At 43.2% G+C, this 27,636-nt stretch overlaps 1 protein-coding gene across 6 annotated transcripts in view; it reads left to right on the forward strand.

Annotated features, from left to right (window-relative positions):
* The window catches only part of LOC135920177 (multidrug resistance-associated protein 1-like), a 220,990-nt gene that overhangs the window by 40,567 nt on the left and 152,787 nt on the right, over positions 1 to 27,636 (forward strand). For all 6 annotated transcript variants that reach the window (XM_065454324.1, XM_065454323.1, XM_065454319.1 and 3 more), the window contains 3 exons: positions 2,407 to 2,468; positions 6,839 to 6,967; positions 21,432 to 21,602. In XM_065454324.1, the coding sequence (XP_065310396.1) occupies positions 2,407 to 2,468; positions 6,839 to 6,967; positions 21,432 to 21,602 (362 nt within the window). The remainder of the gene's footprint in view (positions 1 to 2,406; positions 2,469 to 6,838; positions 6,968 to 21,431; positions 21,603 to 27,636) is intronic.

Below are 27,636 nucleotides of genomic sequence, written 5' to 3' on the forward strand. Positions count from 1 at the left end.
TTATACTCACTGGTTTTCAAGTTACAGCAATATGTCAGAATGGTGCACATAGTTTCTCATTCCAGGCCTGGAGAATTTTCAAAAAGTGCTGCAACTTTGAAATTCACTATGATGACTCCCAGATGGATACCTCAAGACAAGACTGAGGCCTTTTTTAAAATTTCCTTGCTGAATATTTTAGCAGACCACTGAATTTAATGTTGGTGATAGGGTGTCTACCAACCAGGAAAACCGGGAAAAAACCTGGAATTCTCAGGGATCTTGAATAGTCTGGAAAAACTCGAAATTTGTGCTTCAATCAGGGAAAATGAGCTGTCATTTTATTGAAAGGGAACGAAAGTCGCCCTAGTGCTGACTCCAGTAAAAGAGAGGAATCGTAACAAATTGTCTTTGACTCCATGTCGTCGGCTGGAGGAGTTGCCAGTGTACAGTAGACCGATTTTCTGGACACCCCATTTTAGGAAAATGCCTGACTATTCGGACGGCTTCGTGGCACCACCACGTGCCCCATAGTGTCAATGTATAAGAACGTCTAATTTCAGGCGTAAGAACCCTTCGCTGTCCGATTTTCCTGACTTTTTGCCGCCACTGCAGGTCCGAAATGGCATTAATCAAAGCGAACACCGCTGTTTTGATTATCTTGCCGCCTCGAACCAGCGCTTTCGCATCCAGAACCGCTGGCAGCCGTAGCCACCACCGCGGCAACGCTAGCTGCTTTGACGTTCGCTATTAAGGTTCTTGCCATCCAGTGCCGTGTTTTGATTGCAAGAATTCCCCGCGGTCAGTAATGGCACCGACTCTGCCTTTGTAATCCTCAGGATTGGCTTCGAAGCTGAGAAAGCATGGCGCGTTGCATAATGCGAGTTCCCAAATGGCAGTTTCGCCTCAGCACAGGAATGTTGAACAAGTGAATAATTAGTGTTTGCACACAAGTGGGGAAGTGAACCTGTTGAAAGACAGTCAGCAAAATTATTCTGTGTAAGAAGCTTGAAGACCTTTTGGCAAGTACAACGACAAATATCAACAGCCACATAGAACAATAAAATTCAGCTTCAAGTGCAGCGGATGCAGTTCACAAGAAAACAATTGCTGTGTGCACTGGAGCTGGCAGATATTTCTTCCTTTCTCCAGCTCAAGCCTTCTGGACTGGTCGCTTGTGAGCAGCAAAAACCTAAACTTACGAACAGCATCATAAACCTAATATAGTGCTGACCTGCACTTACTTGTAATTAGCAAGATCTTGGCTCCTGAGCGTACTCGAGATAAGAAAAAGCACCTCACGCTACGCCACATGTATTGTGAGCGCTGTGATGCACTGCCGCGTTTCATTAAAGGCTATCATTTGCTTTAAAAGCTTGGTGCATTGCTGGTTTACTTGTGCAACTTAAGATTAGCCCTATTACGTTCAAACATACTTATACAACCATCAAGAGTCCAAACTATATTTTGCATGCTACAAGCTACTACTCTCGTCATAGATCATACAGTTTATCATAGGTCATCGAACAAAGTAAGAAATAGTCTTTTTTTTTTTATTTCTGGAGAACAAGTTTATTTTCATTGACAAAAAAAGGTTGTTGGTTTTTATTGCAAATGTGTGCAGCTCGACACAAATTACCATACATTTCGTTCATAATAGCACCTTTACAGGCAAAGAAATAAAGCCAGGGAGGAATATCAATATTTATTCAATTGTATTTTACATTCCTCCAGCCCAAGTAATTTTCATTACGCATTTCATCATATAAGAATACTCTCTGCATAAATTATGTTCACATACAACTACACACCGATTCGTAAAACAAATTTTGACCCTACCTTTCTTTAGAAGAACTGATGGAGTGTTTTGTCTGTGAAGAATTGGTGCTCCTCTTTGTAGACTCAGTTTTAATGTTTTTACTAAACAAAACAGTATTAAGAGCTCTATATTTTAGCCTCTCAAACCAAGAAACAAACAGCTGATGGACAAGGCAAGTATGTTACCTTCGCAACTAACGGAGCTCCGCTGCATTCAGAAATCTGCAGCTGTCTATGGTGTCACTGTGAAGACGGTTTCCAGTTTAAATACAGGGATAAATACATTGCATTTTCCCTGTAATATGACCACAGGAGCACACGATGCACGCCACTTGTGACAGCCCTCTGATGGAAGCACCACAGTTGTCGTCATTAAGCAGAGAAGCTCTGAACTATGCTTCATGCCCAGCAGGTGGCACACCTACCTATCTAGCCACTGTACTATGGCTATTAATGCTTCACTGTTTGGGCGGAACTGCCATTTTCTTCTTTTTTCCTGTTTGTTACCTCCAACTCTTGATCTCATTGAATTGGACATGATGGCTGAGTTTTGCTGAGTGTACATTGTACTGTCTATGTCAGAACCCTCATTAACCTTTTTCTCTGCAGCATTACTGTATCCTCCAAGAGTGGACAATCATCCCCAGAATATTCTTCATTCACATGTGGCGGTAAGCAGTTCTTGTTTCACAGACAGAGGTAGTTCTAGGCAACGTTGTTATCAGCCATACCTGTTCTTTGCTAAAAGCATAACTGTCATTTGGCTGTTATTACTGCTGTTGTGGCTAGATCCAGTTTACGGAGAGAGGCAGGTCTTAGAAAAAAAAAAAAATTTTTTTCTGAGATATGGTGCTGAAAACTTGTATATAGTAGGGAGTCCCAACTATCATGCACCAAGATCTAAAAATATACAAGTATCATGTAACTGGACAGAACCAAGGTAATGTTGTTTGCCATCGCTTGGAGATACTCAGATTATTTTTTGCATTTCACCTCATTACATAATTGGTCTTAATTGATAACTTCTCAAACATTGTAATTAGATAAAACGTGTCAATGAGAAAATTGTAAAGCCACATAAAAAACTCCCGATACAGTTTTCTGATTGCTCAATACATACTACATAAAAGTGTTTTTTCGAGTGTGAAAGAAGCCCGCGAATACAAGCCAAGTGCCTCGAACGGCCAGACGGGCTTGCTTAGGCAGTTTAGGCCTCACCAGTGCTGTTTCACCAGGTGTCAACCACCAAAGTTACAGTTCAGTGCTGCATCAATGGAAAATTTATTCACAGGGACCACACGTCTCTTGGCAAGTCGTAGAGCCACAGCAAGTAATATGCTTGGATAATTGAGCAGGTGCAGATTTTTTTTGTAACATGTATAAAAAATTTTCTAGATATAGCAGTGAAATTGGGGTGCGGATTATGTGAAAATTTTGCCTGGAGGTGTGGCTTCATAGCAGCACAATTCGCCTTCAAGATGTAGTTTCAACGCAGCGCAGCTTGCACTAGTGTCAAACTATCTTTAGGGCAGCGTTCTCCACATGAGTTTCGCTGAACAGGTGGAGAACCGCACTGCTGGCTGAAGATATGATGTGGACATGCATATGCGAACAGAGACTGTTTTTAGAAAGATTTGGCCATTGTGTGCAAGCATTTCTTCGGGTTATATACGCAAATTATTTTTTGTTTTTAGTTTATATTTCTGGGCTCTTGTGTTTGGGAGTGTGGCTTGTACGTGAAAAATATGTATATCCTCTTTTTTTTTTTCGAATACTGAAATTCAAGCCGATGCAAATATGGAATAGCATAATATTCTATTGAATATTCAGAAATATTCAATATTTACCCAAGCCTAGAACTGCCCTGTTGGCCATCATAGCAGGCATGCCTACTCAAGGGCACAACTGTCCTCCATACCCTGGCAAAGCCTGCAGGCACTAATGAAAAAAAATGTGCTTATGGGAAATTAACATATGATTATTAATATTTTGGAGAAAAGAAAATGGAAATGTCCTTTTCTTCCAATACATCAATGAGCCAAACATCAATGCAGCTCTCTCATATTGTTATTATACAATTCAGTTTCCTTAGATTTTCTTTACGACGAATGTCAAAATAAACAACTTTCCCTCCCATGTATTAATTAGAGTCTTAAATGTTCATTTTCCACACGCGTTTGAAACTTGGCTAACTTGGCTATGATTGAGCATCTTGGTTCTCCCTGCCCTTCCCACTCGTTGCATGTGCCACTTTTAGTCCTCTTGACACCTTTATTTCGTTTTGCTGGTCGGTGTTTGTTGACCTGCTCTCTATTGTGTCCTTGCAACGAGGAGTGCATTTCCAAGCAAATCAAGTTTGTCAATTATAGGTGATGTAGAGAGTTTGGTTGTACCACAGTGCAAAGAGACAGATGTCTGCTAATTATTTCTGTGCTGAGAACCTGCTTCCTTGTTTTCTTAAAACAAGGAAGCAGGTTAAAACAAGGAAGTAGCTCATCAAGTTGGGATGTGCAGCTCCAGCCATTCAGAAACATCTTACTGCCGAGACTGAAAGGGCTATGCACCTCAATTGATGGCTCTGCAGTTTACAGCCATTGCCTAGATTGACTCAGCTGTTCACTTTTCTGTAAGCTGTTACACAGGGGCTGGATATTGATTTCAATCATTGGGTCATTTCTCTCACATGCACCAGGAACTTAATGCTCATTAGAATGCACTGCTATAAATCAAACCTGTGACTTGATGGTTGCAGGTTGCATGACAGATCGTTGCCACCATCGGGGAGGACACCAAGGGTTTTGTCCTGCCCTGTGACACTGTCGTTACATCACAGGCCATATGGCTACATGCGTTTGCTTTACAGTTAAACCTCTATATGACGAAGTTGGTAAAATCTGCAATTTCCTTTGTTATATGGAAATTTAGTTTTATTGAAATTCAACCTTTTATACAAATAGGTACAATTGCTGGTGGATTTTTCTTGCATGGAAGGGGCCGCGAAATTTCCCAAATGATCATGCAATTAGGAAACAAAAATTTGATGAGAACAAAAATTATTCTGTTGAAATTGAGAGTCGGTGATGAAAGATAGTTTCATTCCACGTCGAAGATATCTTCACATCAGCTGTACAAAGTGAAGCCAGCCATGCTTTTGCGTCCACTTCTCTCTTGCAGCTAATAGTGTCGCCTGCAGTAGGACGATGCTATCATGAAAAGCGCTGGCAGCAGGAAGCGAATGCTTATCTGCCTCTTGCTTCAATGCATCTCTGAAACTCAAACTTCCACAACCTTCAACACTAAACATGCAGGAAGATAGAGAATGATGCTACGCCATTTCAGCTCACCCTGTCTTCGCATGCGCTGCAGATTACCTCTCAAACAGGGCATGCGGGCTGTGTATGAGCTCAGTTACACTGACAACCATGCACAGCCACGGTCGCACTGGAAAAGGAGATGCGCACCAACTTGCCCAAGCTGGTTTTTTTTGTTTTGTTTTCGTGTTTGCCATCGCTGCCGAACTTGCATTGGGCCACACCCACGTAGAGTGTTTTCTCGTCTTGGGATTTGCCTGCCATACTGTTTCCTGTGCCATTTGAGTCTAGCTTGACGTCAAACCATGCGGTACTCCAGGTGCATGTTTTTTTGGTATAGGTACCACCGAGACTCTTTTCCTGGTCGACACTTCCTCCAACATCTCTCCCAAGTGTTGGGGGTCAGGAGGAATTACCACTCTCGTGAGAATTACCCTACCCCCGTGGGTTTGGCTTAGCCATTCTTTCTGCGAGATGAGAACTGCTTCCTTTAGTTCGGCATAAGTGTTTTGTAATCCAAGTGCCATCAACTTTTCAGTTGACGTGCACTTTGTTAACCACAGGGAGCCTTATAGCACTAGTAATGAGGGTGTCTACTCGTTTTACTTCGTTCTGGCTGACTCATGACTCATGATGGCTCATGACTAGGGCTTGATTGAGTTGGAGCGTGTCCTATTCTTTCATTCCCTCTTTGTGATATGTGATTCTGTGAATCATTTTCACTATGTTGTTTGTTGTGATTTGTAGCTTTTTGACCATGTGTGATGCCTTGCAGTTTCTTTGGACCCAAAACATTAGTATTCGGGCTTTGGAGACTTTCGGAACTGCATGTCCATCCACTTTTATACTGACTTCGTGTCTGTTCTTGCACCACCCCTCAAGTAGAAAGATGCAAAAACCTATTTAGCAGAAAGCCCCAAATGTGCTAGGGAAATTCTAGGTTGCCAGTGTCTCGACCGTCAAAAATATGCACTTCCTCATAGAGACTAAGTGGCGAGGATGTGATCGTAAAAAAATACAGACAGGTGTTCATCCACACCTGAAAAGACTAAGCACCGTGTCTCCTGACTAGCACCCTAAGGTTAAATGCTCGTGGTGTGAGGGTAGCTCCGCTTTATATCATATATCATGGGGCTGCATGGGAAAGCCACAGACACTTAAAACACAGTTAAGCATACTGAAAATCGTAAACCCGGAGCAGTGGGAGGCACAGCTGTCCAGCACAAACATGGGGGAGCAACTAACTCTCCTGCATCAGGCCTGTGGGACCCTGTACTAGAGAACTTCGACCATCTACATCCCGAATCCTCCTTCCTTTCTCATCAATAAAGTTTTTATGTACATATATAAAGTTGGCTACTTCGTTATGTTGAGAATTTTGTTTTATTAAAGTTAGTTATATTGAGGTTTAACCATGTAAGCACTTTTTTGTGTGTGTGTGTGCAAGAACTGTTGCATTTCTGTATTATCATGTGAACTGTTCTGAAGCCTCGCATTGTTTTCTCTAAAGATATGGTAGTAATTGTTTTGCTATTATAGTCAGTCAAAGACTGCCTTTAATTGAATACAATTTACCAGTGACAGAGTTTCTTAGTTTTTTTTTTCTAGGCAGGGAAAGAGGAAAGTAGGGGTACTTATTGTATATAGTGTTTTTTCTTACATGCTTCAAGACCTTTCACAAAGTGAAAAGAACACTTTGATACATGCAATGCCCTTTTGTAATGTTGCAGGATTGTCCTGCTTGGATATCATGGCAAATTGGATCTGTCCACACTACATCAACTTTGCACTGACCTAAAGTGTGCTAATGCATTCAGAGCATTCCACAGAGCAGCTATTAAGAGGCCACGACAACTGAGGTGAGTGCTTTGAGTAGCGCACAGCCTACCTCACCTCACAAGCAATATACAGACATAGTTTCATCAGAAGCTGACACTAAGCTCACATAGCGTGAGGGCCTCACTGTGTGGACATGACGACTTTGCTGCAGTCAAATTATAAGCACTGCATTTGCCATGCAGATAGCTATATGGCCTTGTTGATAGGCCATCTTCTAATTTGTTGTAGCGCGAGCAGAACAACACAAACATAGAAGGCACAAGAGACTACACACAGCTCTGAATGACCAGCTGCGAACAGCTGTGAACATCCGCCATGTCCCCTCGAACAGAACTTCAAGAACCGCTGCTGTGCACTACAAAACAAATTTAAACTTCGAAACTTTTTTTGTATTACAAGAGAATCGTATTATTTGCTCGAGTTAAAGACAACTCATTAGTATTATAACTAGGGGTGTGTGAATTGTGATTTTTGAGAGCTTATCGAATATGAATCGAATACAGTTGAACCCGACTATGTCAAAACCGTTTACATCGAATTGTCCAGTAAATCCAACAATTTCTGAACACGGTGTAGTTACTATGAGTATATGTAGCAAAAATTATGCTTACATTGAACAAAATTGCAGCGACTCCTGATATATTGAACATCAAGTGGCACAAAAGTGCCCCCAGAAGTTGGCCTTCCCTCGCGGGAGTGGGGAAACTCGCCGTCACACTCAACACAACGCTTGCTCAGACAGCCAATCAAAGACTCTTGTGCCCTCATCGTGCAAGATGGTCAAGTCTGAGTTGCCTTGCTGCTTTTGTCGTTCGTTGTGTTTACACCTTGTGGGCCTTCTCCTGCAGTTTTGCCGTGATGGCTACTGCGAAGCGCGTGAATTAGCCATTCACCGTGAAGCTCGAAATCATAAAACTAATCAAACGTGGTAAGAAGGCTGATGTCGCCACAGCGATCAAGGCAAGAGTGAAAATATGCCAAATAAATTATTAGACATCGCTAGGTGGCATGTGCCGCTGCCCTTTTTAAAGGGTCCAGCCTTATCCATCCATTCATCCTGTGGCTTCATGGGCTAGATGCTCATACCTGCCAACCTTTATGATTTTATCGTAAAATGCCTGATTTTAAGAGCTTTACATTTGCAGTGGTGGTGTAACTGCACCATTTGCGCCATTTTGCTACAATTCGACTCGCCGGCTCCTGGCTGCACCTACTCAATGCTATTTGTTGGAACTGTGCAAAAGTGCGGTATTTTCGCGTTTTCACAGCAACACAATGTGTTCAGTAGGGTTATGCACCTAAGTCAACAACCGATTTTCCGGACATGCCCGATAATTTGGATGCCTTCTTGGCACTGCTGCAATACCCCATAGAGTCAATGTATAACAACGTCTGAAATTTTGGCCGCAAGAACCCTTCGCCATCCAATTTTTTTGAACTTTTTGCCATGACCGCAGGGCTGAAACGGCATTGATCGAAACCACCATTGCCACCATTTTGATTATCTCATCGCCTCAAACAGGCTCTGTCGAACGCAAATCTGCTGGCAGCCGTAGCCACCACCGCAGCAAAACTAGACCTAGCTAATTCTACACTCGCTACCGAGCTTCTTGCTGTTCAGGGCCATGTTTTACAGCGAAGCTGTGTACCTCTACCAACCAGCGTTTCTTTCGTGGCGGTCCATAGAGAACTCGGCTTTCTAGAAATTGATGATTTAAAAAAACACATGTAGCGCACGCACACACGGACGGCATCATTTTATGCCAATTGAATGTGTACACTCTGCATGTTAGCAATTGTAGTCATCGCTCTGAAATATCTTTGTGTACCTCTACCGACCGGCGATTCTTTTGTGGCAGTCCACAGAAAACTTGGCTTTCTAGAAACCAGTGATTTAGTGCAGAAAACACATGTAGCGTACGCGTACACGGGCGGCATGGTGCCAACCGTGCGTGATGGAATCGCGGCGAGAGTCACTGAACAATGGGCTAGCGCTGCTATAGGCTCCCTGCAATAGTCAGGCGGCACAGCGATCAGCTCAGCCATCAGCGCCAACGTATGAGTTGCACGAAAAGCCAAGGCGGCCACTGCTATGGAGGCGTGCTTTTGCGGCACTCGTCTGCAACCTGTCGGACGTTCTAAATTGTGGTTTTAAAGCAATCGTAAACATAGAGGCCTATTTTGAACCACCAATGCTTGAGAAAGGGCGTCAAATTTATGAGTACAACCATCGATATCGTGTCACAGAAGTAAACAGCACAGACATTACAGCGAGGTGCTTAAATTAAATTATAGTGTTTGAGGTGTCAAAACCACAATCTGATTAAAAGGCCCGCTGTGGTGGGGGACTCCGGAATAATTTAGACCACCTAGGTTTCTTCAGCGTGGACCTAAATTTAATTACACGGGTGTTTTGGTATTTCAACCCCATCGAAATTTGGCCACCGTGGCCGGGATTTGATCCCGCGACCTCGTGCTTAGCAGCCAAACACCATAGCCACTAAGCAACCACCGCAAGTCGCGAAGTAGTTATCACAACAAAGCATGCATGCTTACGAGGTTGAACTCAAATTGAGTTAACAAATCATTATTTTATGCCACTTAAGTGAGCAAATGCAGCCGTGGACGTCTTTGAACTGTCATTTGTCGTTTCATTACTTGGAGCATGCCTTGCACCTCACAATTGTAAAGGTTTTGGTGAATCGGCAGGTAAGTGCTTTTTTTCTCCGTTGACAAAATGCATCGAGCATATTCTGGTATTGTCATTCTGGCTCGAATGTGAGAGGGCATTTCTGTTGAAGCATCATAGAGAGCAATCAGCTGAGACTAAACAATGTGAAGACTGAACAAACATGCACTAGCGTGCGCGAGAGAAATGCTAATTTTCGAACACTCGACGTGTGCTGCAGTATACTTCAACCTCAGTTCTGTTCTAAGCACGAGAAAACATTGGCACAAATGAGCTTGGTTCCAGCATACGTGTGTTGATCTTGGCGTAGGAAGAAGCACAGTGCATACAAAGCTTCAGCACAGAGTGCTTTCGAAGCTAGATTTGGCACATAACAACCACTGCAAGTTTGTTTTGAAGCAAGACAAGCTAAACAATGTATCTAAATTGATTTACAGCAGCAGGAATCAGTTCACATGTTTTTATGCAGTTGACACTTTATTGTGTTTTTTTACGGATGCTGCTGCTGGTTCTTTTTTTATCGCTTTTGCATTTATGTTCTAGTTTGTTTAACAGAAATTCGCAAGACTGACAGGAGCCGCGACAATGCACTTCAGCCGCCAGTTTGCTTCCCCCCAGTTCAGAAGGGAAGCAGTAAAATTTGATGCTGACATCCTCTTCGCGGTAGTGACAATCCTTAACGCAGCACTATCTGCGCTTGTTCTTTTTGTTCATAATTCTTATGAAGGAGCTGCCAAGAGGCCGTGGTGAATCCATTAAAAAATTGGAAAAGCAGGTTTTCAGGTGGGCCTGAGTGCACAACGGACAATGGTGAAATGGCGGTGAGGGCCTACCCGCGGATGCTCACCGTTGCTGCTAAGTGGCGCGACATCTACAGGCAAACTTCATTGCAGGGTGCCCACAAGGTTCCTGTGTAGAAGCGAGTAAGAAACTACCAATTGCCATGCGTGGCTCATGTGTCGACCTAACGTTGGCAAAAAACGCGGCAACTGTCAAAACCGAAAAGCTCAGTGTATACCACAGCGATCATAAAGCCGTCATGAATGTCGTTGTGCAATAAATGGTTATACATTGCATTTTATGGCTTACTCATTTCATTCAGACTAGAATAGGTTGAGTGGATGGTAACAGCTTCGCTGGCAATCCACCTTCACAGAGTGAATTGGGCCTTCAAATTTTTTTCATTAAACGATTTGCCGCTGTTAGCAATGGCACCGACTCTGCCTTTGTAATCTTCGCCAGTGGCTTTGGTGCTCGGAAAGCACCAAAGTATGACGTGCAACATAATACCGGTTCCTGAAAGTCAGTTTTGCCTCAATACATCATTGTTACGCGGTGAAGCAAAGCAAGAGTGGGAAGGGGCAATTGTCATGGGACGCAGTACGTGTTCCTTAATTATACACGCGTGCACCCGTCATCTTCGGTTACAGTACAAGTACCGATACACCTAATAAGTGTGCTAGCAGGCCTTCGGAGCTATTTCGGACATGCCTGTGGTGATTTAAGCCCTAGTACTTAGGGTCTTGCTTCATAGCACTTGCTGATTGCTCAGTAATAACAAGCTTCGCCAAATGGCTACAGATTACTACTGTACTACTCCAAGCGTTCCAAGAAGACAAGTTTTTCTGCTCCAAAACTCCTCCAATATGCTGGTGTGGCTGTTGCTAAACTGCTGCAAAATGATATTTTTCGTGCTCCGAAAATTGCTCCGAAACCTAAACTGGCTGGACCACCTCTAAATTGTCATAATGACACCAATAATCTTATGATTTTGTCACATTTGCACCACTTAAAAAGAAGCAGGTGTGAAATACAAATGTTTGCCACCTCCTTATTCTAGCGCTTTTAGTTGTAGTGCAGAAAACCCAGGCACTTGTTCACCTCCAAACTCCATATTGCCAAAAGTAGTGCTTTTCGTGTTTTGCAGCTTTGCGCCATGTGGGAATTTCGATAGTTTCGTGCTGTGCTTCTTTTGTGAGATGCATCACATGCATTGGTGCTGCAGGGTGCATGCAGAATTTTGCAAAATGTCAAAAAAGGGGTACTATTCATTTCAAGTTATGCTTGAGCTTTTCTGTGTATTCAGAAGTCATGCTTGGGGAAGAAGTAATAGTTTTGCAGCATGTGCTGTTGCAACATTAAAGTTCCAATGCCGGTTGGCGGCATACCTTAGTTCATCAAATTACAAGGAAACAGAAAGACGATGTCAAAGTTGCTCATAGCAAAGAAAGCTGGGTGACTATTTTCGTTTGATTAGAGATGGATCATTCTGCAACTAAAGCTGAGTGCTTACTCAGGGCGTTGCTTATAGAACACAACATTCCGTTCGCTGCGGCCAATCATGCTGGCGATCTGTTCCTGAAAACAAAAAAGCAATCATTATTCAAACATCACAGAATCTTTAGGAGCGCTGGAAAAAAGCCTTCAACAGGCTTGACTGGTTTGTTCCCCCTGCAAATGGCACACAGCAAGAAGAGCTTGGTCTAACTAAACAGGTTACAGATTTGCAGTATCTATGCATTAACAATAGGCATAGAAAATAATGATCATATCCTAGCGCAAGTAAGACAACCATATAGAAATATGTAAGCAATGACAAACATCAGTTCGTACAGAATATATAAAAAACAAAAATAAGCTTGCTAATGAGGTTAGAATACAATGTCCATGGCACGAGATACAGGATATGCAAAATATGGGTAATGAGGAATTCAAAAATAAGTCAGTTATCCTGATTCAATAATACAAGCACCGTAAACATTTATGCTCTTGTGAGAATCGCAAGTATTTTGTGTTTAAATTTTTGAATGATATTATGGTAATATTATTATTATCATCTCTTGACAGTTTATTTGGTGAAATTGGCAAGCGAAATTTTAAAGTTTGTTTTCCATAGTTTGTTTAACATACTTCAACTTCCCATCTTTCAGGTTTATGTGTATTGTATAAAGAATAATTTTGAAGTTCCTCCAAGCTGTCTAATTTATTGGAATTTCTTTCATTTCATTTTATTACCTTAAAGACCCACGAGGGGTATTACATAAGGGGTGGGTACATATATTTTGGTGAGCACGTATTAACACAACGAAACATGACTGGTAACATTATTGGTAAAGTTGGATGAGCACGTGATGGCTGCGATGTCGTTGGGTAGGTCGTTCCAGTCTGCTGCAGTACGGGAAAAAAATGATGCTACAAAGGTGGTAGTTCGGGCACGAGGTCGGAAAACTTGAAGTGGATGATGTGGGGTCTGATGTGGGATATCTCACACCGTACTCTTGGGACAAAGGAACGACAACACAGTAGTGCAAACAATCACAAGGGCATTTATTGCACCTTTCATACATCAATGCCTGCTAGCCGGGCTGCTATCCACAAACATGCCGATGGGCGCGCGACAAATCTAGAAGTCCGACTCACCGCGACCGGAAGCGAGCGAATATGTTCGCTCCATGCTGGATCCCAACGCCTGGTCGTTCGCGTGTATAGTCACGCGAATCGTGGCGCGTTCGAAGGCGGCCACGCGAGGCGGTCTCGCAGAAGCATGAGTGGCGCGCCCGCGGGAGACGTCCCCGCCGTGCGTCGACCCGCCGGGAAAGAGGGTTGCTGCACGTGCAGCCCGCTTGCTGTCTCGAAGCCAAGAGCGCAAGCGCCTTCCTTTCGGCGCCCAAGTAACCTCGCGGCGTTAGCCGCGCAACACTGGCGCCATCTCTCGGACTGCGTCTGTACCATTCCGACCGCCGCATGTGCGGCGAAGCCGCACTACAGGAGACGCGCTATGCGGGAAAAACATCAGGGGAGGCGCGAGGGTCGCGCATCCCCACAATGACGAGTGCGATGAGATATGCAGGCTGGAGGGACGATGTAAGGTGCACGGCCTAGTGAACAACGGAAAAATTTATGAAACTAGCAAAGGCTGGCAATGCGGCGACGAAGTGATAAGGGCAAAAAGTCGGATTCAGCTTTCAAAGCTGACACACTGATGTCGTAAGAATATGATGAATGGATAAATCTGGCTGCTCTGCTTTGGACTGATTCGAGTGCATTTATAAGGTAAGCTTGGTGCGGGTTCCAAATGGGTGAGGCATATTCTAATTTTGGTCTGACAAGGGATTTGTACGCTAATAACTTCACATGTTTAGGGGCTTGGCGGAGATGATGTCTTAAAAATTGTAGTATTTTATTAGCAGATGAAATGATGTTCGTAACGTGCGTGCTCCAGGACAAGTCGCCACACAAGGTAATGCCTAAGTACTTGTATGATAGACCCGGTTGTACAGGGACGTTAGCTATGACGTATGGGAAATGAAGTGGGTTGCGACGACGTGCGAAGGACAAGATTTTACATTTTTAAGGCTTAAGTTCCATTAACCAATTGGCACACCATTCCTGAATGCGGTTAAGGTTGTCTTGAAGAGATGTTTGGTCAGGAGCGTTATTAACCTTGCGATAAATTACACAATTATTGGCGAACATGCGAATATTATAGAGACATGCGTTGGTAAATCGTTAATATAAATTAGAAACAGAAGCGGACCGAGGACAGACCCTTGCGGGACACCTGACGTTACTGGGATAGGATTGGAGTTGTGGTTGTTAATGGTGACGTACTGTGGGTGTTTAGTCAAGAATTCTTCTATCCATTTAAAGATATTAGAGGGGAGGTTCAAATATGAAAGTTTTAGTAGGAAGCGTTTGTGAGGAACCTTGTCAAACGCTTTTGCATAGTCCAGAAAAATAGCATTGATTTGTAGGCTAGAGTCAAGATTAGCAGGCAAATCATGAATAAAAATGGCCAGCTGTGTTTCGCATCAGAAGCCTTTTCGAAAACCGTGTTGCGCAGAATGAAAAAAGTTGTGACAATTGAGGAAGCTCATGACATTGGAGTAGATGACGTGTTCCATGAGCTTGCAGGGTACGCTGGTAAGGGAAATGGGACGGTAGTTAAGCAGTGAATTTTTTTTTACCCGATTTGAAGACTGGAACGATCTTACCGCTTTTCCAATCGTGTGGTAGTTGACCTGATAACAGTGACTGAAAAAAGTAAGCATAAAAATTTCGCACAAATATCCTTGTTATTTTTCAAAAGCTTTGAATTAATGTTGTCAATACCGGATGAAGATGAAATTTTCATGGTCTCAATTAGGGACGAAATGCCAGATGATGTGAAGACAACTGGGGGCATGGCATAATTTATCACTGAGGGGGGTGCTGAAAATGATGGCGGTATTTCAGTTTCTTTCGTAAATACGAATGAGAAGGCAGAGTTAAACATAGTAGCGCACTCAGCATCAGTGAAAACTATGCCTGACTCATCTGTGAGGGTTATTTCTGTTGGTGATGCGGTTTGATAACTTGCCAGAACTTTCTGTGGTTACTAGTTAGCATATTCGGCAAGTCCAAGTGAAAAAAGGTATGCTTGTCATTAGAAATAGCGGCGAGATATGATCTTTCAGATTCGTGATATTTTACCCATGCGCTATGCATCCCATGAGACTTGGCTGAACAGTAAAGACGCTTCTTTTTGTTCTCCAAATGTTTCAGTGTTTTAGTAAACCATGGCTTTTGTGAATTAGAGTGAAAAATAATTTGGGGGATGAATCTGTTAGTTAGACTTTCTAGTTTGTCTTTGAGCAGTAACCAATTTTCTTGAACACTGCGGGAATGAAAACATGATGAGAAAGGAATGAAATTTCCTTTGTCATAAAGACGGATGGTTTTATGGTATTTGCGGTGCCAGTTTGGCATAAGGAGAAGGTTAGCATGAATTAGTTTGTGGTCGCGTATTTCAGGTAGGTATGTAATGGGCTGAACGCTGTCTGGGTTATTGTTTAATAAGAGATCTAAAATATTTGCACAGTTTTGTGTTACGTGGGTAGGTTCAAGTATTACCCAAGTATGGTTGAGAAAAAATTTAGGAATTCCCTTGTTTCTCCATTGTTAGCTATAGGTGCGGGCTGGTTATGCCAGTCAATATTCAGAAAATTAAAATCGCCGAACAGGAAGATATGTGAATTAGGATGCTTTGTGGACAGTTGACTTAAGTACGTTATTAGGCTGACGGGAAAAATCCTGGCTACTATGTGGCGGCCTATAACAAATGCCTAGTAAAACTGTGTTAGGTGCTGCGTGGAAGATTAGCCACAACATTTCGAGGTCAGGTGAATCTTGTATTAGGGAACATGATAAATCTTGGCTGGCGGCAATGAGAGTGAATCTTTGCGGTCTTTTCAAAAAACTTGAAAAGTTTGGTAGATCAGTCAGTATTTCGTTGTCATGTCACTGCTCAGCCAAGTCTCAGTTAGTATAAGTAGGTTGCTGCTTGATGACGAAACAAGACTAGAAATAATTTCACGCTTAGAAATAAAACTACGAATGTTAATGTATATAACGGGGAGCAAGAGGCTAGATAAAGAAGTGTTCTTATGCCTGAATACGCCAGATTTGTAATGTTGAGCAAGCCTGTAGGAATACGATATTCCACATAGAAAATGTTAAATTTATAAAATAATTCCAGAGTATTTTTGTAGCCGGAGAAGTCTGTTTTCGAGGGTTGTCTGGGAGTAGACTAATGCACCATAACTCAGTATCGAGAAATAAAAAGATGTATGTAATATATTTATCGACACTAGAAAAGATGAACAGTGATGGTACATACAGCCACTCGTACGGGGGGCTTCCCGACAAGGTAATTAATGTGATCATCCCATGAAATGTTTCCTGAAAAGTAGAATCCTAATGTTTTAGAAGAGTGAACAACCTCTACGTCAGTGTTCGTTGTCATAAGGGGTGAAAGATAGAAATATTTTTGATGTGGGTGGAACATTACAGCTTTAGTGTTTTGAACATTCAATATTAAGTAGTTTTCAAGAGCTGAGGTATTAATTAGTGCTAATGTCTTATTACCCCTTTCAGCCAACTCGGCACCTGAAACCCCTGGAAAGAATAAACCCGAGTCCTTGGCATACGTGATGTACTTTGACGAACTACCATTATTTAGGAGTTCAGTAACGTATAGTATAAGAAGGAAGGGACCCAATATGCTCCCTTGAGGATCACCGAAAGTTAGTGGTTGTACTGAAGAATGATGTTGGTTAATATCAATGAATTGTGTCTAGAAGTCTAGGAAAATTTCCAGAACTATATTTTTATTTTTAAATTTTATAGTATGAATTACTTCTCAGTAAGGAGTGCTAGTTCAGTTAGCATGTTTGGACGGAAACCATACTGTGACAAAGTTAGTACAGTCAACGTCTGATTTTTCAGCTCCCGAGGGGCAGCGAAAACGTCCGAAAACCGAAAAATTGGGCAGCCCAGAAAAATGATTGCATTCCTTTTACTGTCCTCAGGGGCTCCAATCGCCACAGGCATATCAAAAGTAGCTATGAAGACCTGGCAATACATTTATTAGGCGTATTGGTGGTTGTGCTGGGATAGGAGACGGCAGGTGCACGGTGTATAATTAAGAACTACATGGTGTCCCATGACAATTGCGCCTTCCCACTCTTGATCTGCTTCACCGCGTCACAGTAATGTATTAAGGCGAAGCTAACTTTCGGGAACCGGCATTATGCAACGCATCACGTTTTCCGAACATCAAAGCCACTGGCGCGGTTACAAAGGCGGAGTCTGCACCATTTTTAACAGCGGCGAATTGTTTTAATGAAAAACATGACACCGAACAGTAAGAAGCTTGGTAGCGAATGTCGAAGTAGCTAGGCCTGGTGATGCCGCGATGGTGGCTATGGTTGCCAGCAGATCTGTGTGCGAGAGCGACTGTTCGAGGTGGCGAGATAATCAAAATGGCAGCGGTAGTGGCTTAGATCAATGCTGTTTCAGACCTGTAGTCATAACAAAAAGTTCGAAAAATTGGACGGTGAAGGATTTTCGCCTCCAAAATTTCTGGTGTTCATATACATTGACTCTAAGGGGTACCATGGTAGTACTGCGAAGGCGCCTGAAATATCCTGCACGTCTGGAAAGTTGGGTGTCCAGAAAATCGACTGTTGACTGTATTTGTTAATGATCAAAGAAACATGTCATGGGCTTCAGGATTATCTTTTCGCAGCCTTTCGAGAACACTGGCAGAATAGGAATGGGCTGATAATTAGACATACCATCCTTGCTCCCCTTTTTATAAATTACAACAATCCTAGTGGATTGCACATTATGCAGAAACAGGACAGATTAGAAATGTTAAATATGTGTGTTAGACAGTGTGCTGTGAGATCAGTCCTATATTTGACTGGTCCTATCCGCAGGCCAAATGCATCTTCCAATTTACTATTACTTAATGAAAGAAACGCTGTAGTTACTTTGTTCTCTGCGACTCGTTTTTGAAACATTGTGCATTGATTTTGTAGTTGCATATAGCTTAAACTATTGTCACCTTGTGTTGGAGCAACTGAAGGAAAATAGTCATTAAAAGCCTTAGCTAGATTAACACCATTTAGTTCCACATCATCTTGCACAATTTTTGTTAATGCATCTTGTGATCATCTTATCAGAGAATTTGGAATTTTCCATACATCCTAGAATCATCCTGTTGATGAACGGAATAGGTTTGTCTGATAATGCTTTTTGGCAGCATGACATGAAGCTCCATAGTAACATAGTTTCTGTAATCTCTAAACCCTTGTAGTGTGTCTAGACACCTGGCTCGTATGAACTTTGTATAAATTCAATCTCGCTTTCTTAGTGGCTTTTAACATGCCTGTGGTGATCTATCACTTGGAAGCGTTTTTGGTTGGGTAAATGTTTTCTGTAATATGCTCTGTTGTAAATGTCTGTGTATATTTTAATAAATTTGTCATGTCCCTTTTGAGGATTACTCTAACTGAGCACATTGTCCCAGTTAATATTAACTAAACACTAAAAAAATTTTAATTATCTTTCTGGGTTGATAACGCAGTAATTGGTTTGTTGTCTTGCCTGCTTGTTCGCCTTGATGATATTGTCAAAAGACACAAACCTTGGCAAGTGATCACTTATGGCTTAATTAAATGACATCATACCTGGTAATCTCAGTATCTTAATTTATTATCAAAAGATCTGTGAGCATTTGAGTGGTCGTTATTCTTGTACGTCATGTAATAACATCCTGACAGTTTTCAAAATCCATTTTCATTCTACTGTCACCAAGGAGGTCAAGGTTGGTACCATCACCTAAGATTATGTTGCATTTTTAATAATGAACAAATTCTATGATAGAGCCCATAAAAGAAAAAGATGAAGGATCGGCACAGGGCGGACAATAACAGACGGGAATTATATTCAGGCATATGATAAACATCATGCTCCATGGTGAACTAAGTTTCAAAAAGCATAACAACATCAAATACACAGTCAAGTTCACGAAAAATAAAATCTAGATTACTGTATTTGTTCCTGAAATTCTGCAGGTTAAGGTGAACACAATTAAAGCATAGCTCTTTTTTGTTAGCTTTAAGCTTGCTCAGTTCTGATATGTTTAAGCCACTGTTAGATATGGAAGCCATGGCTAATGGCAAATAAATTTTGTAAAATCATGTCCATTACAAACTATAATCACTGCATTCGATTGCAAACATAGAAACTTGATTTCACTTGGTCTGACACGACTTATGTCATTTTGTTTTCGGTTTCTGATTCCGAGGCATAGCAAAAAAGCACCTACACAGATTGTCAATTGCCACAAAAGCAGGCATCGTTGACAGTTTTCTCCCAATTGAGCACACATTGGCATTGTTTATTCGCAGCTTCAAGTACGATTTGTGAGTTATTCCACTGTTCATATGCATAATAAAGCTCAGATAGGTTAGTTTGTCCCCGCCGTGAATACTACCAAATGTTGTCAAGATCTTATTCTTTATAGTGATTACCTGAGAGCTGTCTGATTTTCTAGCATAAATTTTCTTGTTCCTGCTCCAGACATATTTCCAGCCTTTTTCCCTTTTCTTAGAAACAGCCATGGCCACAAGGCGCTTAAGAGTGGGCCACAAGTGTTCGTTGACAAAAACTGGCAATGTGGAAACGTTCCCAAAACCTTTGTTGTTAAGCTGTAGCTTCCTTGCCGTCTCAAAGAATGCGTCTCTCTTTTGACGCCGGGTAAATGGCACAACAATGTTTTTCGGCTTTCATTTAGACAGAATGCGATGTTAAGCCTATATGTTCTCAGTTGTTAAAAGTACACCAGTGAGCACTCCAAGCTTGTCAACAATGCCGCTGACATTTTAATTGGGCTTCTCTTCAATTCCATTTGGTTCCCTTGATTTCAGTATTCTGCTTCAAGAGCAATAGATGACTCTCGGAATCGGTGAGACATTTTCGGATTCCATCTAATTCAGCCTGCACCTACTGATTTCATCTTTCAGACTGGCATTTTCAGGGCTTATAGTGTTGTGAAATTTCTGCATTTCCTCAAACGCTTCATTCATGTGCTTCATGCTGTGAGCCTTTTCATGGGATTCGATTTGAAATATTCTGATCTCAGCACACAGTTTCCACTCTACCACCTCTCATGCAGCTTTAATTTCAAGGCACAGCTCTTCCCCTTAGGCATTTACCGCCTTCTGCATTGTGGCCACGTTAGTACACACAACAGCCACAAAAAAAAAAAAACAGATATGCTACATGCGCTCAACAGTAAGTGATGGCAGCAGTGGCAGCAAAGTATGCAAAATGGTACTGACAGAGAAAAAAACAAGACCAACCTGCAAACATAACAGATAAGGCGTCCAATTGTGCCCACCACGCTTCTGCTGCTGCCAAGGAGTTCGTACCATCCTCAGGCGTTTTTAATGTCGCCGACGGTCACCGGTGGTGGTGCTGCAGTTGCACAGAAGCCGGGAAAAAGTTTTCTCCAGCACACAGGTTTCAGCAGCATGGGGAAAACCAGGTGCTACGGCAATGCTCTTCCTACTACGTAAGACAGGCACCGAAGGTGTGTGAGAAGCTCTAATGGCAAACATAACACATACGGCTTCAAGGTGTGCCCGTCATTCTACCACTGCTGTCAAAATGTTTCCCAGATCCAAAGAAGGGCAGAACTGTCCAAATTCCCACACTAAGACTGCTGCAATTGTGAAGGCAATGGCCCAACATGTTATAAGCAATGTTGTCAGATGTCTCCATGTTGGTTCTCGTGTGGATCGTAGCAATGATACTGGCAATGACACTGAACTCTACCTACTTGTGACGTTTCTCAACAGGATTGTTTGCACAATCCTGTTTGCGATGCTTGCTTTGGAACATGGCTCATCTTTGCACTCACCTACCGCTTCTGCAATGTGTGTTTAAAGGGTTTGTTTATAGTTGAGACAGTATTAAATGGAGAATGCTATATTTTATCCAATTATTCGACCTTAAGTATTTTTCATCAAATTTTGCTGTTTTTGCCTGTGTTCCTAAGAATATGAGCAACTTTTGAGGGTTGGCAAGTATGGATGCAACAGCCGCCACTTCACTTACCTTCTCTCATAAATGTAGGGAAGACGGCATGCCACATTGGTTACTGCCTCCTACGCTGCAATTATTTTCTTTTTTGTGAGGAAGGATTGTTACCCTAATTGGGTAGTAAAGAAAATTTCACAAACATGATCGACTGTGGGTATAGCACAATAATGTAAACTAAATGAAAACATAAGTCAACCTAGGGTTTACTCTCACTGTGGATGTTACCTACATCATGCAGAACGAACCTCACACATTTAGATTACTGTTGCCTGCCTTTGGGGGGAGGTCCACATCTCTGTCTTAATTTTATCTGATGTGTCAGTTTGTGTCTAAATGTGGAAATCTTTCTTTTTAAAATCAAGGACACTTGTTGATGAGCAAGGCTTGCTCATCGAGGCAGCACCAACACAGACTCAGAAACAGCGATCCCTTTACTGGGTGGTTTTTAAAGTCTGCAGCTTTCAGCTACTTGCATCAACAGTCCTTGAAGTCTTAGGTGTTTTCGCCAGCTTTCTACCACCTTATATGTTAAGGTAAGTCCCACTCATTGTTCAAAACCTCATATGACAATTTAGGAATTATGTGTGCCTTGGTTTAGGCTGCACACAGTGACACATTCTGCTCATTGATTATGTTGCCACACTATTGGCTTGTGCATTTTGCTTCTCTTTTGCGTACTTATAGAAGTGTGAAAAGTGTCAACTTTTTGCTTAGGCACTTTAGAGCATGCCTTTTACGAGTGATCAAACATTACTTTTAGGCACTGTACATGTGTAATACAGTGGAATCTCGATGATACGAATCTCACAGGGTCACGAAAAATATTCGTATTAGCCGAAATTGGTATCATCGAAACACAATTAAAACTAGCTAAATTAAAGAGTCAGAGGTGAACTCACTCAGGCACACGTATGTAAAAAGCATAAGTCTCTAATGTCATTTGCTTCTTTTTCTTTGTCAGGTCACTTAGCAGACTTTGTTCAAATCCAAAAAAACGTGTGCACGTGTTGTCGCTGATTTCATCCACGGCCATAGCACACCTCAGAATGTCGAGTGCGTGCAGTGTTTTAGCCGCCAATGGTGGTCCTTCGCCGTCGCCCACGTCTATGTCATCGCCATCATCACTAGAATCAGCAGCCTTGCATGTGGCCTCTTCGACAATATCTTTTACCGCGTGCGCGCACCACAGGGGGCGAGATTGTCATCTGCCGTGCAAAAGTCATCAGCTGTGCACTCGAAGCCGTTCCCAATCCTTAATTGTATCTTACGGCTCTAGGGGCACCTCTTTTGGACTCCCAGAGAAGTCGCATTTGCCGAAGCAATTCACTATGGTAGTCGGAGTTAACCGATGCCATGCCATAGCTATAAAATGGATGGCGTCCAAGAGGCTTATTCGCAGGTCGCCTTCATCCTTTCGATCAATTTTAGCAAGTAGGTGGCACACAACAAGGCTCTTGAAATAGTGCTTTGCGTTCTTTATAATCCCAGCATCAAGGGGTTGCAGGTGCGTCGTCGTGTTCGCGGGTAAAAAGACAAGTTTGACGTTTTGAAGCGTTACTTGCCTCAGGTGGGCGGCGCACTGGTCAAGAAACAGAGCAATCTTCTGATTCTTGCAAGCCATCCTCCTGTTAAGGAGTGACAGAAACTCTTCGAAGAGCGCCGCCGTCATCCATGCCTTTTTGTTTGCGCGTTAGACGCACGGCAAATGAATCTTGCGCTTGAAGCACTGGGGCTTTTGAAACTTGCCAACTACCGTGAGCTTAAGTTTCTCCGATGTGTCGGCATTACAGCATAAGAGAACCGTAATGCGCTCTTTGCTTTTTTGCCTCCTTTGCATGCTTCGCCTTTAAAGGGAAGCTCTTCTTGGGTTACAGGTTAAAAAACAGACCTGCCTCGTCAGCATTAAAATGATCATGAGGCTCATACTCCGCGATGAGTCATGGCAGCTTCACTAGCCAGTCGCTGACAACTGCCTCGTCAGCTTTTCTCGCTTCGCCGTGAATACTTTTATAAACGAGACCGTCCCTAGTCTTAAAACGCTGCAGCCACCCACCTGAGGCCTGGAATCCATCGATGTGCAGAGCAAGTGCAAACTCGTCGGCTTTCTCCCTCAAAACTTTACTGTCAATATTTACACCAGCTGCGGTTACTTCTTTAAACCAAGTCAGGAGAGTCTTCCCAAGCTTCATGTGCTGAGCGGTCTTTGCTTGCTTCACGTTGACGTTGAACGAAAGCACGTCTTTCATGATAGAGTCTCGCTGTGCAACAATTGTGCTCAGTGTTGACATTGGGAGGCCTAGCCCCTTAGCCAACTCCATCCGCTTCCTCTTGGGATCCTCATCGACCTTTCGGAGAATGTCTAATTTCTCTTTAAAGGAGAGCGCTTTCTGCTTGCGAGACATAGCTCACTGTGACTAGGCAAAATGGTGCAAACACAAATAACGCGGCCTGAAGAACAGCAGCCACTCCGTCCGATGGCAAGCGAAAAAGGAGGGAAAGCAACAAAAACGCCACCGCTTCAAACTCTTCCCGCCCAGTCGTGGTCTTCCCGCCCAGTCTGGCGCTGCGTCCGCGCCTCCGCACCAAAAAAAAAAAAAAAGGCAGAAATCACGTGACTGCGCGTTGTTCTCTTTGGTGGCCATCAGTGGGGCAGCATTTATTCGTATCAACCGACGCGGGTCGAAAATCGATTCGTAACAATCGTTCTCTAGCATGTTGCAAAGCAATGGGGCTCGGCCGGGATTACAGAAAAATTCGTATCATCCGGACATTCGTACTAGCCGTGATTGTATCATTGACATTCCACTGTAATTAGCTGTTATTGTGCAGAACAAGGCACTTTTATGTCTATGACACTTTTGTCATCTGGATACTCTTGTCAGTAAGGGGTTGGTGCTGGCCATAAGGCTGTTTCACATGGCACGATTTTCAGTCAGCGACACAGCGAATTCCATCGCTCAGCAACCGCCATGACGTAGTGGGCTCTCCGTGACTGGACTCCAACAAGTTTGTCACGCCGTCGCTGAGTCACAGTAATCGGCACGATGTGAGAGAGGCAATGTGTAATGAAACAACACGCTGTCCACATAGGCGCTTTCCTGTTTTACCGCGCGTTGGTAGTTCTTTGGAGCAATTCCGTGTGCCCGTTTTAGTTATGTTTTAATAGGGCATCTGCAGCTGAGGAGCTTCATAGACATTTCGTTTTAATTCCACTTACACAATTCGTTTAAAAGGAAAAGCTGCATGCTATCCAGGTCGGGAGAAGGACGCCGTTTCAACATAAGGCACGTAGCCACTCGATCGCCACTGTCATCAACCTCTTCATCACTACTCATTGTGCCAGCTTCTTATACATGCACACTCAACAGTAGCTTGTTCTTCTGCAAAAGCAAATACTTATCCAGGAAAAAAAGTTGTGGCTTGCATAGTAACAACGAAACTAGAGTGTACTAAACGGAACCACCCCACCGACGCTGCACAAGCCGCATGCTCATACTTGCAGTGTTGTGCAGCGTCTCACTCACCGCATCTGCAAGCTGTCCTAAAGTCTCCACGCTTTTAAAGGTTAAAAAATGGTGTGCTTATTCTATTATCGAATAATTATAGGAAAATTCGAATATTTGACTAGTTTCCATGTTGTTTTTATTTAACGATGCAGGCAGCAACCTCAGACATCACTGCGGCGGAAATCATGCTGCCACAAACGCATGTGAAAGCTGTCAGCGAAAATCACTCTGCGACGTGCACGGCAGAAAGATTTTTTTTGCCCCAGTTGCATCATGTAAAGCAGCCTATAGATGTGCCACATGTTCCCAATAGCCAGTGGTACTCTACTTAAGGGTGTGTGTGGCACACAGGTACACATCACATGCTGCAAGTGGCCTGTATTATGAATCTCTTGGTTATCTGCATGTGTTCTGTGCATTGCTGCTCTTCTTGTGGGGTGCCAAGTGCACAAATGCTGCTTAGTCTTCCAGTGAAAACTGTGGTCTGACGTTAGGGACGATTTTAATGGCCGCACTTATGGGGCCCATCCATTGTACTCAGTGTAGTGTGCTTCAGCTGAGGTGTCAGGAAATGCCCAACTGTAGAACCAAAGAGATAACAGAGTGATTCCTTCAGTATAACTTGGGCTGTGTTGCTGAAATGCGTAAGGGCACAAATGATTAGCACTTATCAGATTACGTTTGAACTGGGTAGCACAGGAACTGCATGGTAATAGAAACACTCAGCGCTCCTAGGGTGTACTCCATGCCTATTTCAAGGTGTACAAAATTGTAATGCTTTAAGACAAGAAATTCCAGTTTATTTGATGCATCAAGCTGAAACTTCAACCTCCACAGCATGCAACTCCCACTCGCTAAGAAACCATCCCTTAATGATGTGAAACATGCACAACCATTTTGACTGGGGAAAGAGTGCACTGGCTCAAACAATGTTCGGCACTTGCAGCCACTAAGCCAAACAGTGATGATGACACTTGAGGTCACCAAAGAGTGCTTGTTTCAGCAGTGGCAGTTGAGTGTTGCTCAGTCTAGGAAAGATTAGAGTGTGTATAGTTTCAAATGTGCTCTTTGGACAAAAGAATGACAACACAGTATTACAAACAATCAAAAGAGCATTTATTGCACCTTTTATACACCAATGCCAGCTAACCGAATTACAGTAATGGAACATCACGATGGGCGCTGATGAATCAAGTATGTTTGACTCACCAGGACAGAATATAGAGGGAATGTATTTTCCCCATGCTGGACACCAATGCCCAATCATTTGCATGAACCCTTTAACATACATTGAAAACATGTGCCCTCGATGTGGAAAGATATCTCTGTAAATACATTTTGCCCCTAGAAACCTACTGGTAGCAGTTTACGAAACTAGTAAGCTTCCATTATTTCAAAAATTGCAGCACATCGAATGAGTTCGTATCTATATACAGTGAAGCCTTATGCGAGTGCATAAAAAGTTGAAACAGGAGCACACAGGCATGCACATGCACACATGCGAACATGCACACAAATTATACCAGCCCTTTCTTTAAGCGGAGTTGCTGACTGCTAGTGAGTACGACGGATGCCTCGAACACTTTGTGGTTTCAGAGGCAGCATGCACATTCATAGGTAGCATGATTCGAATCCATTTGTTGCAGCAGCAGCATTGGCATCGCATCTGAATTATTTAGATGCTCACATCTCCACGAGGCAGGTGCCTCGTGCACGTGGCAGCACGGGCTGGTGTTCGCAGATATTTAAAAAATGCTACACTAAGAGATTAATCGTGTCAGTTTGTTCTCTCTCTCGGAAGGCAGAGACTTTACCGGTCTACGCGTTCGCTTGTCGTCACAGTTTGGTGACTTGGACATGATCCTGTGATACGCTCCTGTCGTAAAGACGGCCATGGACCAGACCAAAGATTGGTCAAGGCCAGAAACCTTTCAAGGCATGCGGTGAACTCTCCTCTTCAGCCATCGTTGTCAGCCTCCCACAGTACTGGGACCAGCATCCTTCAGCATGGTTTCTTCAGGCCGAATCTCAATTCCAAGTCGCTGGTATCCGCTCCAGAGCCTCGAAGTCTCATCATGCTGTTGCAGTGTTCTCACCTACCACTATTGACGAAGTAGCAGATTTGTTGAAAGCCCCATTGTCTACCACCACCTATGACAATCTCAAGGCAACCCTGCTACAGCGCGCAGCACCTTCACAGCATTCTTGCATCCAACAGCTCTTTTCTGATGAAGAACTCAGTGACCGATGCCCTAGTCAACTTCTTTGCCGAATGAGGCAGCTGCACAGAGGCAATGCAAGATCCATTGACGACACGCTCTTGCGCAAATTCTTCTCTTTTCTTTCTTTTTTGCAATGACTCCCGCCTAACGTGCAGATAGCCCTAGCAACAGCTTCTACCATGGATCTTACCAGGCTTGCCGTGTTGGCCGACAAGGTCATGGAAGTAGCCACCTCAAGCATTGCTGCCACGACATCATGTTCGGGTGACAATACAACCGCCCTGAAAACCCTTTGTTGTATCGTAAGGTAGCTAGGTCAGATGGCCACATGCACTGAGCCACACTCGGGGGCCCTTTGTCCCAGAAGTACAACCACGACTCCAATCGTCTGCGATCACATCGCTCCCTGTGCTGCTTGACAGCACCAGCTTTTCTATTGCAACTATGACGTCATGTATGACGTAACACACTGGATAGCAAATGGAACCGAAACCAGAAACCAAAACCAACTACACAACAACACAACACCCTTCCCTGGTCTTCAGCAGCACAATCTCCGCTCGACTCCTTGTGTGTCTGGAACACATCATCTGTGCAATGGAACATCGCCACACGTCTTCTCGTCACCCACAAACCCACGCACCCATAGTTCCAGCAAATCAAGATGCATAGGCACCCACCATGAAACATCACCTACAGCCATCGTCGTTCTGGAAAAGGCGCTTGTCACTGTCGGCGTCCCTGTGCTTGGCAGGGAAATAGGCTGGCTGGCCTCTAACGGCAATGAGTGATCTGGCCAAACACACCAGCCACCTTTTCTAAGTGGCAGAGCTCCGGGC

This window comes from Dermacentor albipictus, chromosome 3, assembly GCF_038994185.2.
Source record: "Dermacentor albipictus isolate Rhodes 1998 colony chromosome 3, USDA_Dalb.pri_finalv2, whole genome shotgun sequence".
NCBI lineage: Eukaryota > Metazoa > Arthropoda > Arachnida > Ixodida > Ixodidae > Dermacentor > Dermacentor albipictus.